The sequence below is a fragment of the Aulonocara sp. 'chitande type north' Nkhata Bay genome, linkage group LG17 (assembly GCF_057382095.1).
Source record: "Aulonocara sp. 'chitande type north' Nkhata Bay isolate Kocher_YH1m ecotype deep benthic linkage group LG17, A_spYH_male_GT1.1, whole genome shotgun sequence".
Classification (NCBI taxonomy): domain Eukaryota; kingdom Metazoa; phylum Chordata; class Actinopteri; order Cichliformes; family Cichlidae; genus Aulonocara; species Aulonocara sp. 'chitande type north' Nkhata Bay.
In genome coordinates, this window is record NC_141360.1 from 24,581,298 (window position 1) to 24,595,603 (window position 14,306).

The following is a 14,306-nucleotide window of genomic DNA, read 5'->3' on the forward strand; positions in this document are numbered from 1 at the left end:
CTCTATAATAGCATTTCTTCAGGGAAGGCTAAAGTTCCCCGCTTTCCAGCCATGCCTTTTCTCTCCAAGCCTTAATGAATGGGACACTTGAATGGGTGCGCTGGGGGTGGGTAAAGGCTGAAAGGGTTTAAGGAGATGTGGCGGTAAATTTAATTCAGTATGTGCTACAAAATAAAAGCCTTTCCTTTACATTAGGTTTGTGGGCATTTTATTTTGAATTGTTCCAATCATGGCACTTCAAAGGAACAGCGCATCACAGGAACAGCCTGTGATGTCACAGTGCACATTCTACTGGAAAACCCTATAAATAGGGGAGACGTTCAACCGACTTTAGTGGATCTCAGATGGCAGAAACACAAAGCAACCTGGTTGTTAAAACAAAGACAAGGCGGACGCAGAGAAACGCAGACGCACACGCTGACGCATCTACAATGGCAGAAGCAAAAATAGAAATGGTCATCACACCAAAACCTGAGGTTGATAAAGCCGCACAACCAAATACTAAAAAGTCTCCTGTGGCACAACCACCAAAGGAAACGGTTGTGAAACCAAAGAAACAAAAAATGCAAAAACAGAAAAGAGTGGCTGAAGAACCAAGAAGAGCAATTACTCGGGCATATGCCCGGGCTCTTCTTGAAGCTCAAAACAGCACGGCTGATGGAGCAAACCCAAAAAATGAAGAAATGCTCCCCATTTCAAATGCAAAGGAGGACATGGAGAGAGAGAGAAATGGGAAGAACCCCAGCAGACCAAACCCTGTGCCTAATGGAGGGACTTGGGAGTATCAACCCATTCCCACATTTAGACCCCCGTTTAATCCCTGGCACGAGATTGCTGCTCTCAGACACCAACTGGAAGCCTCCCAATACCATCAGAACGACCTTTACGGTAAAATGGTAGGTGCAAACAAGAGGGCCTCTTATCACCAGCTTCAGGTGAACAAACTTCGTGAAGAAATTCACGAGAACGAGCAAAATCACGAGGAAACGATCAAAGGCCTCATAGAGCAGCTGGAAGAGGCTTCTAGTAATAAGCCCTATGACATCAGTGAGACAGACACTCTCGTGAGTGACAATGAAGCTATGGTCATATTGGATGAGGTGATTGCTACCCTGCAGGACCAAATCAGCCACCCTACCACAGAGCAGTGTGTGGAGTCTGCCACTCCAACCACAGAGGCTTCACACACTGACTCTGTAGGACTGAAGTCCTCTAAGGAGGCTGAATTTGAGCTCAAATGTAGGATTCAGCAAGAGCAGATTGAGATGCTCCAGAAACAGCTCCTAGCAGCTCAAAATCAGCTTGAAGAGCAGGCCGTTAAACATAGGCAGGAGCAGGAGACACTCAACCTGGAAATCAGTGACCTGAAATCCCAGCTCTGCCCCAACAAGGCCCTTCATGATTTGAAGCTAGAGTCTCTGGAGCGAGAGCTGAAAGGGGCCAAAGCTTCCTCACTTAAAATCCCACAGCAGCACAAAGAACAAAATTCCACTGCTGCAAATGAAATGCACAAATTTGAGCTTCCGAAAGAAAACGAGACTGGAGAACAGGACAAGATGGAAAAAGAGGACTCACTGCCATCCACTGCAAGGTCTCTGCAGGAGCCTCAGAAAGAAAAAGACACCACAGAACAACAGAAGATAGAAAAAGAAGAGTCAGCTGCATTTTCTGTACAGGAATCTTTGCAAAGTGTACAAGACAAACAGAAAATGCTCAATGTCAAGGTGGCTGAACTCAAGACTGAAGTCAAGAGCCTGCCAGAGATTCCGCCAAGTAAGAAGAAGAACAAGAAGAAGCGGAACTGTGCGCGTCCCCAATTTCACATAATTGGTGTCAACATCAAGTCCTAAAAATCATATTTATATACAACTAAATTGTCAGTGAACATTTGAAGCCCTCTCGGTCAAGACAGAAGGCCACCCCTTCCTGAGCCCGGTTCTGTCAGAGGTTTCTCCCTATTAAGAGGGAGTTTTTCCTCTCCACTGTCGCCAAGTGCTTGCTCATAGGGGATTTGGGGGCTTTTTTTTAACACCAACCACTGAAAAGTTCACTGACATCAAATTTAAGACTCAGCAAATATGGAAATGGATCATTCGTCATCAAGTGAGGAATCATCCATTTAAAACATGTTTGCTGAGTCATATTTAGTTGTATATAAATATGATTTCTGTCACACTAAGGCCAATCACAGACTAATTTGGACAATTGGTAAAAAATAAATAAATTGAAAAAATTGAAAAAAAGTAGTTGTGTCATTGTTTCGTGTAGATTTCAAATAACATGCCATTTTATGTCAACATATTTCTGTTACATTTGTAGTGCTCGTGGTTTTATATTCTTATGATCCTGTTTGTTTGATGAGTATATCCTTCTGCCTTACTTCACATATTTACTGCTGCTTGGCTAGCTTTAGTCATGCTAGCATCAGCACGGGTAGAAACAGATACACATCAGAGACATCACATGTAGCTTGTGTTTATGTTCAGAGTGACATCTGATTTAAAAGCAGGCAGCAAAGCACTGAGCAGCATATCAGTCAGCACAGAAAACAAATGCCATAAATGTCATCAATTAGGCTGGAATAATTTGTTTCTGGTGGCTTCTATTGTAAGTGCTTTACATTTCAGCATGGCATCCTGTATGTGTCCTACACTGAGGACACTTGAAACTGGTCATTTTCTTAGAATGGAGCTAAAGATAAAAACAAAACAAAACCAAACTTTCATAAGAAATCTTTATTCTGCAGTAAGGGACATTAAAAACCTAATAATGTTATCATTAAAAATATTAAAATGTGAAGTAAGAGCAAAATGTATGTTTGATACATTCAGTCATTTCATTTCAGTAGGTAAATAGTGTAAAACATATTTGCTTATATAGGAAATATCTGTTACACAGAGTGGTGATAGCATGACTCGTTCAAGGTAACAGTGAATGAGCAACAACTGGACTTAAATACATAAATAGCCCTTTTTGAACTAGAAGTCATAGTCATACATTTCATTCACACCCAAATGCATTGGGGACAATCGAAGGTTCAGTATCTTGCCCTTTGACGTGTGGACTGAAGCACTGATTAGTACACATAGCCACAGCTGCCCAACATAAATGATTCCATGTTGGTTAAAGACCAAATCAATCAGCTGCATATACACTGCAAAAACTCAAACTCTTATCAAGTATATTTGTCTTGTTTCTAGTCAAAATTTCTCATCACACTTAAAATACGAGAAATCAGCTACAGAGTAACATTTCAGTGAGATATAGGAACTTGTGAAAAAGTCTTGAAAACATATTGTTTTATTTTATTGTTTTATTTTTTGTACCTTTTAACATTTCACAAAGTAAACTTGTTTTGTATTATGAACACATGTTTTTGTTGGCTGGTTAGAGTTGCATGGATCGCAGATTTATCTGTTTTTTGTGAATATAAGCTGCTGACTGGTGAGCTGAAGTTTCAGCTTGGTACGTTAGTGTTCATCAGTTAATCATAAAACATATTTAGTGCTTATAACAAATATATTATGCTAAATAAAGACAGATTTTTCCACAATGTATATGATAGTAAGAGTTAGTAAACCTCTATTAAAGTCTCCCTCTGCAGTCTGTTGTTTCTTAGATTCAGCATTGAAACTGAATTTAAAACCAAACATAGATGACATTCTGTCGCCTCATCAACCACCAAGATCTCACTGCCTACAGACATTCAGTAACTCTCATTGGATAATGTTAATAAATATCTTTCACTAAATATGAACGTTTTCTACCTGTCCTTGTTTAAATTATGAAAGAAATTATTATGCCTATTTTTTACTGCAATTCCTGTAGAGTAGCTTTTATAGTGTTAATTCAGTATGTGCTACAAAATAAAAGCCTTTCCTTTACATTAGGTTTGTGGGCATTTTATTTTGAATTGTTCCAATCATGGCACTTCAAAGGAACAGCGCATCACAGGAACAGCCTGTGATGTCACAGTGCACATTCTACTGAAAACCCTATAAATAGGGGAGACGTTCAACCGACTTTAGTGGATCTCAGATGGCAGAAACACAAAGCAACCTGGTTGTTAAAACAAAGACAAGGCGGACGCAGAGAAACGCACACGCTGACGCATCTACAATGGCAGAAGCAAAAATAGAAATGGTCATCACACCAAAACCTGAGGTTGATAAAGCCGCACAACCAAATACTAAAAAGTCTCCTGTGGCACAACCACCAAAGGAAACGGTTGTGAAACCAAAGAAACAAAAAAAGCAAAAACAGAAAAGAGTGGCTGAAGAACCAAGAAGAGCAATTACTCGGGCATATGCCCGGGCTCTTCTTGAAGCTCAAAACAGCACGGCTGATGGAGCAAACCCGAAAAATGAAGAAATGCTCCCCATTTCAAATGCAAAGGAGGACATGGAGAGAGAGAGAAATGGGAAGAACCCCAGCAGACCAAACCCTGTGCCTAATGGAGGGACTTGGGAATATCAACCCATTCCCACATTTAGACCCCCGTTTAATCCCTGGCACGAGATTGCTGCTCTCAGACACCAACTGGAAGCCTCCCAATACCATCAGAACGACCTTTACGGTAAAATGGTAGGTGCAAACAAGAGGGCCTCTTATCACCAGCTTCAGGTGAACAAACTTCGTGAAGAAATTCACGAGAACGAGAAAAATCACGAGGAAACGATCAAAGGCCTCATAGAGCAGCTGGAAGAGGCTTCTAGTAATAAGCCCTATGACATCAGTGAGACAGACACTCTCGTGAGTGACAATGAAGCTATGGTCATATTGGATGAGGTGATTGCTACCCTGCAGGACCAAATCAGCCACCCTACCACAGAGCAGTGTGTGGAGTCTGCCACTCCAACCACAGAGGCTTCACACACTGACTCTGTAGGACTGAAGTCCTCTAAGGAGGCTGAATTTGAGCTCAAATGTAGGATTCAGCAAGAGCAGATTGAGATGCTCCAGAAACAGCTCCTAGCAGCTCAAAATCAGCTTGAAGAGCAGGCCGTTAAACATAGGCAGGAGCAGGAGACACTCAACCTGGAAATCAGTGACCTGAAATCCCAGCTCTGCCCCAACAAGGCCCTTCATGATTTGAAGCTAGAGTCTCTGGAGCCAGAGCTGAAAGGGGCCAAAGCTTCCTCACTTAAAATCCCACAGCAGCACAAAGAACAAAATTCCACTGCTGCAAATGAAATGCACAAATTTGAGCTTCCGAAAGAAAACGAGACTGGAGAACAGGACAAGATGGAAAAAGAGGACTCACGGCCATCCACTGCAAGGTCTCTGCAGGAGCCTCAGAAAGAAAAAGACACCACAGAACAACAGAAGATAGAAAAAGAAGAGTCAGCTGCATTTTCTGTACAGGAATCTTTGCAAAGTGTACAAGACAAACAGAAAATGCTCAATGTCAAGGTGGCTGAACTCAAGACTGAAGTCAAGAGCCTGCCAGAGATTCCGCCAAGTAAGAAGAAGAACAAGAAGAAGCGGAACTGTGCGCGTCCCCAATTTCACATAATTGGTGTCAACATCAAGTCCTAAAAATCATATTTATATACAACTAAATTGTCAGTGAACATTTGAAGCCCTCTCGGTCAAGACAGAAGGCCACCCCTTCCTGAGCCCGGTTCTGTCAGAGGTTTCTCCCTATTAAGAGGGAGTTTTTCCTCTCCACTGTCGCCAAGTGCTTGCTCATAGGGGATTTGGGGGCTTTTTTTTAACACCAACCACTGAAAAGTTCACTGACATCAAATTTAAGACTCAGCAAATATGGAAATGGATCATTCGTCATCAAGTGAGGAATCATCCATTTAAAACATGTTTGCTGAGTCATATTTAGTTGTATATAAATATGATTTCTGTCACACTAAGGCCAATCACAGACTAATTTGGACAATTGGTAAAAAATAAATAAATTGAAAAAATTGAAAAAAAGTAGTTGTGTCATTGTTTCGTGTAGATTTCAAATAACATGCCATTTTATGTCAACATATTTCTGTTACATTTGTAGTGCTCGTGGTTTTATATTCTTATGATCCTGTTTGTTTGATGAGTATATCCTTCTGCCTTACTTCACATATTTACTGCTGCTTGGCTAGCTTTAGTCATGCTAGCATCAGCACGGGTAGAAACAGATACACATCAGAGACATCACATGTAGCTTGTGTTTATGTTCAGAGTGACATCTGATTTAAAAGCAGGCAGCAAAGCACTGAGCAGCATATCAGTCAGCACAGAAAACAAATGCCATAAATGTCATCAATTAGGCTGGAATAATTTGTTTCTGGTGGCTTCTATTGTAAGTGCTTTACATTTCAGCATGGCATCCTGTATGTGTCCTACACTGAGGACACTTGAAACTGGTCATTTTCTTAGAATGGAGCTAAAGATAAAAACAAAACAAAACCAAACTTTCATAAGAAATCTTTATTCTGCAGTAAGGGACATTAAAAACCTAATAATGTTATCATTAAAAATATTAAAATGTGAAGTAAGAGCAAAATGTATGTTTGATACATTCAGTCATTTCATTTCAGTAGGTAAATAGTGTAAAACATATTTGCTTATATAGGAAATATCTGTTACACAGAGTGGTGATAGCATGACTCGTTCAAGGTAACAGTGAATGAGCAACAACTGGACTTAAATACATAAATAGCCCTTTTTGAACTAGAAGTCATAGTCATACATTTCATTCACACCCAAATGCATTGGGGACAATCGAAGGTTCAGTATCTTGCCCTTTGACGTGTGGACTGAAGCACTGATTAGTACACATAGCCACAGCTGCCCAACATAAATGATTCCATGTTGGTTAAAGACCAAATCAATCAGCTGCATATACACTGCAAAAACTCAAACTCTTATCAAGTATATTTGTCTTGTTTCTAGTCAAAATTTCTCATCACACTTAAAATACGAGAAATCAGCTACAGAGTAACATTTCAGTGAGATATAGGAACTTGTGAAAAAGTCTTGAAAACATATTGTTTTATTTTATTGTTTTATTTTTTGTACCTTTTAACATTTCACAAAGTAAACTTGTTTTGTATTATGAACACATGTTTTTGTTGGCTGGTTAGAGTTGCATGGATCGCAGATTTATCTGTTTTTTGTGAATATAAGCTGCTGACTGGTGAGCTGAAGTTTCAGCTTGGTACGTTAGTGTTCATCAGTTAATCATAAAACATATTTAGTGCTTATAACAAATATATTATGCTAAATAAAGACAGATTTTTCCACAATGTATATGATAGTAAGAGTTAGTAAACCTCTATTAAAGTCTCCCTCTGCAGTCTGTTGTTTCTTAGATTCAGCATTGAAACTGAATTTAAAACCAAACATAGATGACATTCTGTCGCCTCATCAACCACCAAGATCTCACTGCCTACAGACATTCAGTAACTCTCATTGGATAATGTTAATAAATATCTTTCACTAAATATGAACGTTTTCTACCTGTCCTTGTTTAAATTATGAAAGAAGTTATTAAGAAGTTAAAATGCATCATAAATTGAATTTGAGTAGGGTAAAAATAAATACGAGCACAGCATAGACATATATTAATGGTTTATTGTCATTTTGTAGTTACCAAAAGACAAAAAGGCATTTTAACCCTCAGCACAACATCACTACTAATACATGTCACATATTAGTGTTTTAAACACTAATATGTGTGTGTATGTGATAAAACACATTAGAAATAGCAATAGCTTCATAACAGACCAATAAATCAACACATCTTCATCAGCAGATGTTTGCATGTTCAGTAAAAATATTTCAACAACAAGTTTATGATTAAAATGATCAATGAACTTTAGCATTACGCTATGTAATGTACGTTTCATGTTGTACTCATGGTCCTTTGTTAGTCCAGTTTAGGATAATGTCTCTGACGTATGTTTCATATCAAATACAGGGAGTGCAGAATTATTAGGCAAATGAGTATTTTGTCCACATCATCCTCTTCATGCATGTTGTCTTACTCCAAGCTGTATAGGCTCGAAAGCCTACTACCAATTAAGCATATTAGGTGATGTGCATCTCTGTAATGAGAAGGGGTGTGGTCTAATGACATCAACACCCTATATCAGGTGTGCATAATTATTAGGCAACGTCCTTTCCTTTGGCAAAATGGTTCAAAAGAAGGACTTGACAGGCTCAGAAAAGTCAAAAGTAGTGAGATATCTTGCAGAGGGATGCAGCAGTCTCAAAATTGCAAAGCTTCTGAAGCGTGATCATCGAACAATCAAGTGTTTCATTCAAAATAGTCAAAAGGGTCGCAAGAAGCGTGTGGAAAAACCAAGGTGCAAAATAACTGCCCATGAACTGAGAAAAGTCAAGCGTGCAGCTGCCAAGATGCCACTTGCCACCAGTTTGGCCATATTTCAGAGCTGCAACATCACTGGAGTGCCCAAAAGCACAAGGTGTGCAATACTCAGAGACATGGCCAAGGTAAGAAAGGCTGAAAGACGACCACCACTGAACAAGACACACAAGCTGAAACGTGAAGACTGGGCCAAGAAATATCTCAAGACTGATTTTTCTAAGGTTTTATGGACTGATGAAATGAGAGTGAGTCTTGATGGGCCAGATGGATGGGCCCGTGGCTGGATCGGTAAAGGGCAGAGAGCTCCAGTCCGACTCAGACGCCAGCAAGGTGGAGGTGGGGTACTGGTTTGGGCTGGTATCATCAAAGATAAGCTTGTGGGGCCTTTTCGGGTTGAGGATGGAGTCAAGCTCAACTCCCAGTCTTACTGCCAGTTTCTGGAAGACACCTTCTTCAAGCAGTGGTACAGGAAGAAGTCTGCATCCTTCAAGAAAAACATGATTTTCATGCAGGACAATGCTCCATCACACGCGTCCAAGTACTCCACAGCGTGGCTGGCAAGAAAGGGTATAAAAGAAGAAAAACTAATGACATGGCCACCTTGTTCACCTGATCTGAACCCCATTGAGAACCTGTGGTCCATCATCAAATGTGAGATTTACAAGGACGGAAAACAGTACACCTCTCTGAACAGTGTCTGGGAGGCTGTGGTTGCTGCTGCACGCAATGTTGATGGTGAACAGATCAAAACACTGACAGAATCCATGGATGGCAGGCTTTTGAGTGTCCTTGCAAAGAAAGGTGGCTATATTGGTCGCTGATTTGTTTTTGTTTTGTTTTTGAATGTCAGAAATGTATATTTGTGAATGTGGAGATGTTATATTGGTGTCACTGGTAAAAATAAATAATTGAAATGGGTATATATTTGTTTTTTGTTAAGTTGCCTAATAATTATGCACAGTAATAGTCACCTGCACACACAGATATCCCCCTAAAATAGCTAAAACTAAAAACAAACTAAAAACTACTTCCAAAAACATTCAGCTTTGATATTAATGAGTTTTTTGGGTTCATTGAGAACATGGTTGTTGTTCAATAATAAAATTATTCCTCAAAAATACAACTTGCCTAATAATTCTGCACTCCCTGTATATGTCATATCAAAACAAGCCCACACCTGCAGTTGTTTCAGGTTTTCACTGGTGTTTCCTGTCAGCTGGTCAACCTCACATCCATATCAGCCAACCAAATGACAAGTTCCTCCCTTTGTGCTTCAAATCCCTCCCACTCTGAGACAAGGAGCTGAAAGAGATAGAGAAAAGAGTCAATTATAAAGAAGAGAAAAGTGAAACCCTCCTCAGGTCTGACTCGCATACCTGCAGTTGACCTGTGATGGACTCCAGTTTGGCGTTCACGTCATCGCTCGCCGATGCCAGCAGCCGAGTCTGCAGGGTGCCCTGGAAGAGCTCAGTTAATGTTCGACTCCTCCTGGTCAGGCTCTCCAGCTGGATGAGCCGAGGTCTCCCCTCTCGCCGCTGCCTCTGAACACAGAAACACAAATTGCATCTGAAGCAGGAGGTGCAGATTTTTTTTGCTATTCTTTTCTAAATCCAGGCTAGATCACGTGGAGGTATTTGGAAAACTTTTTTGGCCAGCGGACAACTGTTGTCTTGCAGAAAGTCAAATCAAACATATGCGATACACAATCAATTCACAAGAACACATAAAAAAATAAGTCCAGTTCTTGCCTGATTTCAAGTGAAATCTGCATCAAAACAGGGTGACAGAAGTAAAACGAGTGCACAAAGCCTCACTTTTTACAAGCCTGCTATTACAGTTCTCCTCTATGCAGACGGATTTCCTGTTTTCAAGGCACAACTTGGATCTGCTGTACGAATCTTATGGATACACACTAAATGAAACAATAGTGTGCATGACTCCAGATTCTGATCCCTCATCCTAATATGGTCCCAACATAGCAACAGCAAGAAAGCAAATGTTGAGGCTTCAAAATACAAAGTCCATAAACCAATGGCTGACATGGGTTTTATCATAAGGGTGATAAATATACAGATTTCAGTCTGTCTTAGAGATTTGATGTTCATTTACCTGCAGATGCACTATACGTGCCTGCTCCATGGTTTTCCACAACATTTTGCACATCACTATTTAATACAGGAAGTAGGTGAACTAAAACAAGTCATCGTTCTTTGTGAGAGGACCATATTAATGAAACCAACCTCAATGACATCATAGGGATCCCTAAAGATGCTCCTGCTGCTTCTCTTCCTCCTCATCCTAAGCTTCCTTCTCCTTGTCCTCGCCTTCCATCCAATTGTAATTCAACCTAATTGTGTTTCTCCCCCTCCTCTTCCTCATTTTGTTGGAGCTGTGAACACAATTAATGTGAATCTGGATTAATTTGTGCAAACAAGAAAAATCTACAGCTTTTTGGTCAGAGGTGCTCTTGTGATTTAAGCCGGGTAGAGTAGATTTATGTGTTGATGCTACCTGCTTCAGCTCTGGCTGCTGAGTGATATTTACACCCTGGCTGGATTACAAACTTTAACCATGTGCTGAACTTTGGCCCGGCGTTGATACCTCTTGTTAGTATAACGACCTCTTCTTAGCTTGTATGTATGATGTATGATGGTGGATAAATGAAATATACAAAAAAATTAACTATATTACAAAAGAACATCTACCTTGGAAACATCAAATGACCGTAGCATAACTTGTCAACTAGTCCGAAACTAAGTTATGCAGGAACAGTCAAAGACACACCTTCTCATGTCACATTTCTATTCATTTCTATATAATTCGATTAGACAATAAAGAGTTATCTAATCTAATTATTCATTCAAAACACTTATGCATAGCTGTATTTTATACAGCTCATACAGAATTCAAAGTACAGGTTCATGTGAGTATTTAATGTACGGCTCAGATCTACAGAATTTCAAGAGTTTCTAGAGCAGACACAGAGCTCACGTCACAACAGGCTTCAGGCGCCATTTTAGTGACTTTAACAATATATTAAATTTTAATTTCGGTCTAGCTGACATTAGGTTATGTACGCAGCACGCAATTGAACCACATATTTTAGAAGCCAAAGGTTCAAATTAGCTGGGAGCAGCTTCACTTAATTATAACAGTGGTTTTGTTAGGAAAACAGTTGGATACTAAATTGCGTTGACCTCAACGGCTAACGTATCTAGCTAATCGCTACTGTTAGCACAACATTAACAGCAAGCTACAATGACGAGTAACAAAAACAAAACAGTAATAAGGTTTTAATGAAAATGTTTTACCTTTTCTAACAGTCCCAGAATCCACAGCTTCAAAGTCCAGCAGGTACTGAAGACTGTTATCCGTTTCGCTGTCACCGTCCGTGAGTTTTTTTTTCCCGAAGGTCAAGGCCCGCCGCTCGCACACTCTGTCTGCGCATGCGCATCCCAACGGCTGACCCCCTCCATCCGCTCCCGGGAGATTATAGTATGACGTGTTCTGACGTCTCTCTCTCTCTCCCTGTCATTTATTTGGCTCGAAACACATATTAACAAATTGATCAGTGATGAACAACTACTCAGATCATTTACCTAAGCTGTGCTTTGTCAAAACGAAGTCTGTGTCCATTACACTGACATTCTGTTCTGCAGTTGTTATTTACTTGTATTTTATAATTTGACTTTACATACTGCTGGGTGGTTTGTAAAGTTTATTATTATCATTATGCTATATTTTCAAAAATATATAATAATCTCAAAAGTAATGCCTTGGAGTAGAAAATAGTAATGCTTTATTAAAATTTAAAACTAAAGTACAGTATTTGAATGTGTGTATTGTGTCTATTGTTTGCAAATATTTCTAACTTTTATTTGAATATTCAGTTTCCTACCATCTTCTCTTAAATGGTAATTGCCAGGTATCCCGCCCTTCCCCTTCGCACACACATGCACACAAAGAAAACACACAGTATAATTCACAGCCTCATTATAGTGAATAAATATTTATGCCATTTACACCATCAAACTTAGATTGCTAAGGATGAAGAACCTTTTGTTCTTTAAAGAACCATTTGTAATAGCTGAAGAACCATCCACAAAATAAAAAGGTTCTTTGACGGATGATGGTTCTTTAAAGAACCATGAAGACATCTGAAGAACCATTTAAAAACCATAATTTTTCTGAGTGTAAGGAGGCTGAATTTGAGCTCAAATGTAGGATTCAGCAAGAGCAGATTGAGATGCTCCAGAAACAGCTCCTAGCAGCTCAAAATCAGCTTGAAGAGCAGGCCGTTAAACATAGGCAGGAGCAGGAGACACTCAACCTGGAAATCAGTGACCTGAAATCCCAGCTCTGCCCCAACAAGACCCTTCATGATTTGAAGCTAGAGTCTCTGGAGCGAGAGCTGAAAGGGGCCAAAGCTTCCTCACTTAAAATCCCACAGCAGCACAAAGAACAAAATTCCACTGCTGCAAATGAAATGCACAAATTTGAGCTTCCGAAAGAAAACGAGACTGGAGAACAGGACAAGATGGAAAAAGAGGACTCACTGCCATCCACTGCAAGGTCTCTGCAGGAGCCTCAGAAAGAAAAAGACACCACAGAACAACAGAAGATAGAAAAAGAAGAGTCAGCTGCATTTTCTGTACAGGAATCTTTGCAAAGTGTACAAGACAAACAGAAAATGCTCAATGTCAAGGTGGCTGAACTCAAGACTGAAGTCAAGAGCCTGCCAGAGATTCCGCCAAGTAAGAAGAAGAACAAGAAGAAGCGGAACTGTGCGCGTCCCCAATTTCACATAATTGGTGTCAACATCAAGTCCTAAAAATCATATTTATATACAACTAAATTGTCAGTGAACATTTGAAGCCCTCTCGGTCAAGACAGAAGGCCACCCCTTCCTGAGCCCGGTTCTGTCAGAGGTTTCTCCCTATTAAGAGGGAGTTTTTCCTCTCCACTGTCGCCAAGTGCTTGCTCATAGGGGATTTGGGGGCTTTTTTTTAACACCAACCACTGAAAAGTTCACTGACATCAAATTTAAGACTCAGCAAATATGGAAATGGATCATTCGTCATCAAGTGAGGAATCATCCATTTAAAACATGTTTGCTGAGTCATATTTAGTTGTATATAAATATGATTTCTGTCACACTAAGGCCAATCACAGACTAATTTGGACAATTGGTAAAAAATAAATAAATTGAAAAAATTGAAAAAAAGTAGTTGTGTCATTGTTTCGTGTAGATTTCAAATAACATGCCATTTTATGTCAACATATTTCTGTTACATTTGTAGTGCTCGTGGTTTTATATTCTTATGATCCTGTTTGTTTGATGAGTATATCCTTCTGCCTTACTTCACATATTTACTGCTGCTTGGCTAGCTTTAGTCATGCTAGCATCAGCACGGGTAGAAACAGATACACATCAGAGACATCACATGTAGCTTGTGTTTATGTTCAGAGTGACACCTGATTTAAAAGCAGGCAGCAAAGCACTGAGCAGCATATCAGTCAGCACAGAAAACAAATGCCATAAATGTCATCAATTAGGCTGGAATAATTTGTTTCTGGTAGCTTCTATTGTAAGTGCTTTACATTTCAGCATGGCATCCTGTATGTGTCCTACACTGAGGACACTTGAAACTGGTCATTTTCTTAGAATGGAGCTAAAGATAAAAACAAAACCAAACCAAACTTTCATAAGAAATCTTTATTCTGCAGTAAGGGACATTAAAAACCTAATAATGTTATCATTAAAAATATTAAAATGTGAAGTAAGAGCAAAATGTATGTTTGATACATTCAGTCATTTCATTTCAGTAGGTAAATAGTGTAAAACATATTTGCTTATATAGGAAATATCTGTTACACAGAGTGGTGATAGCATGACTCGTTCAAGGTAACAGTGAATGAGCAACAACTGGACTTAAATACATAAATAGCCCTTTTTGAACTAAAAGTCATAGTCATACAT

General features: G+C 39.5%; 4 protein-coding genes across 5 annotated transcripts in view; 2 read left to right on the forward strand and 2 right to left on the reverse strand.

The window, feature by feature from the left end:
* Positions 1 to 14,306, reverse strand: part of tmcc3 (transmembrane and coiled-coil domain family 3) — a 231,490-nt gene that overhangs the window by 195,521 nt on the left and 21,663 nt on the right. The gene's annotated exons all lie outside the window — the stretch shown is intronic.
* On the forward strand, positions 345 to 2,031 carry LOC147310124 (uncharacterized). The gene has a single exon (XM_086270315.1). The coding sequence runs from the start codon at positions 345 to 347 to the stop codon at positions 1,848 to 1,850; it is 1,506 nt and encodes a 501-aa protein (XP_086126441.1). The 3' UTR covers positions 1,851 to 2,031.
* LOC147310125 (uncharacterized) lies at positions 4,039 to 5,719 on the forward strand. Its single transcript, XM_086268038.1, has one exon. It carries the CDS (start codon positions 4,039 to 4,041, stop codon positions 5,536 to 5,538), a length of 1,500 nt encoding a protein of 499 aa, XP_086124164.1. The 3' UTR covers positions 5,539 to 5,719.
* On the reverse strand, positions 7,482 to 12,463 carry LOC147310126 (uncharacterized). Its single transcript, XM_086269905.1, has 4 exons — positions 11,638 to 12,463; positions 10,567 to 10,715; positions 9,703 to 9,867; positions 7,482 to 9,628 (listed from the first exon to the last, which is right to left on the reverse strand). Exons 2-4 carry the CDS (start codon positions 10,621 to 10,623, stop codon positions 9,539 to 9,541), a joined length of 312 nt encoding a protein of 103 aa, XP_086126031.1. The 5' UTR covers positions 10,624 to 10,715; positions 11,638 to 12,463; the 3' UTR covers positions 7,482 to 9,538.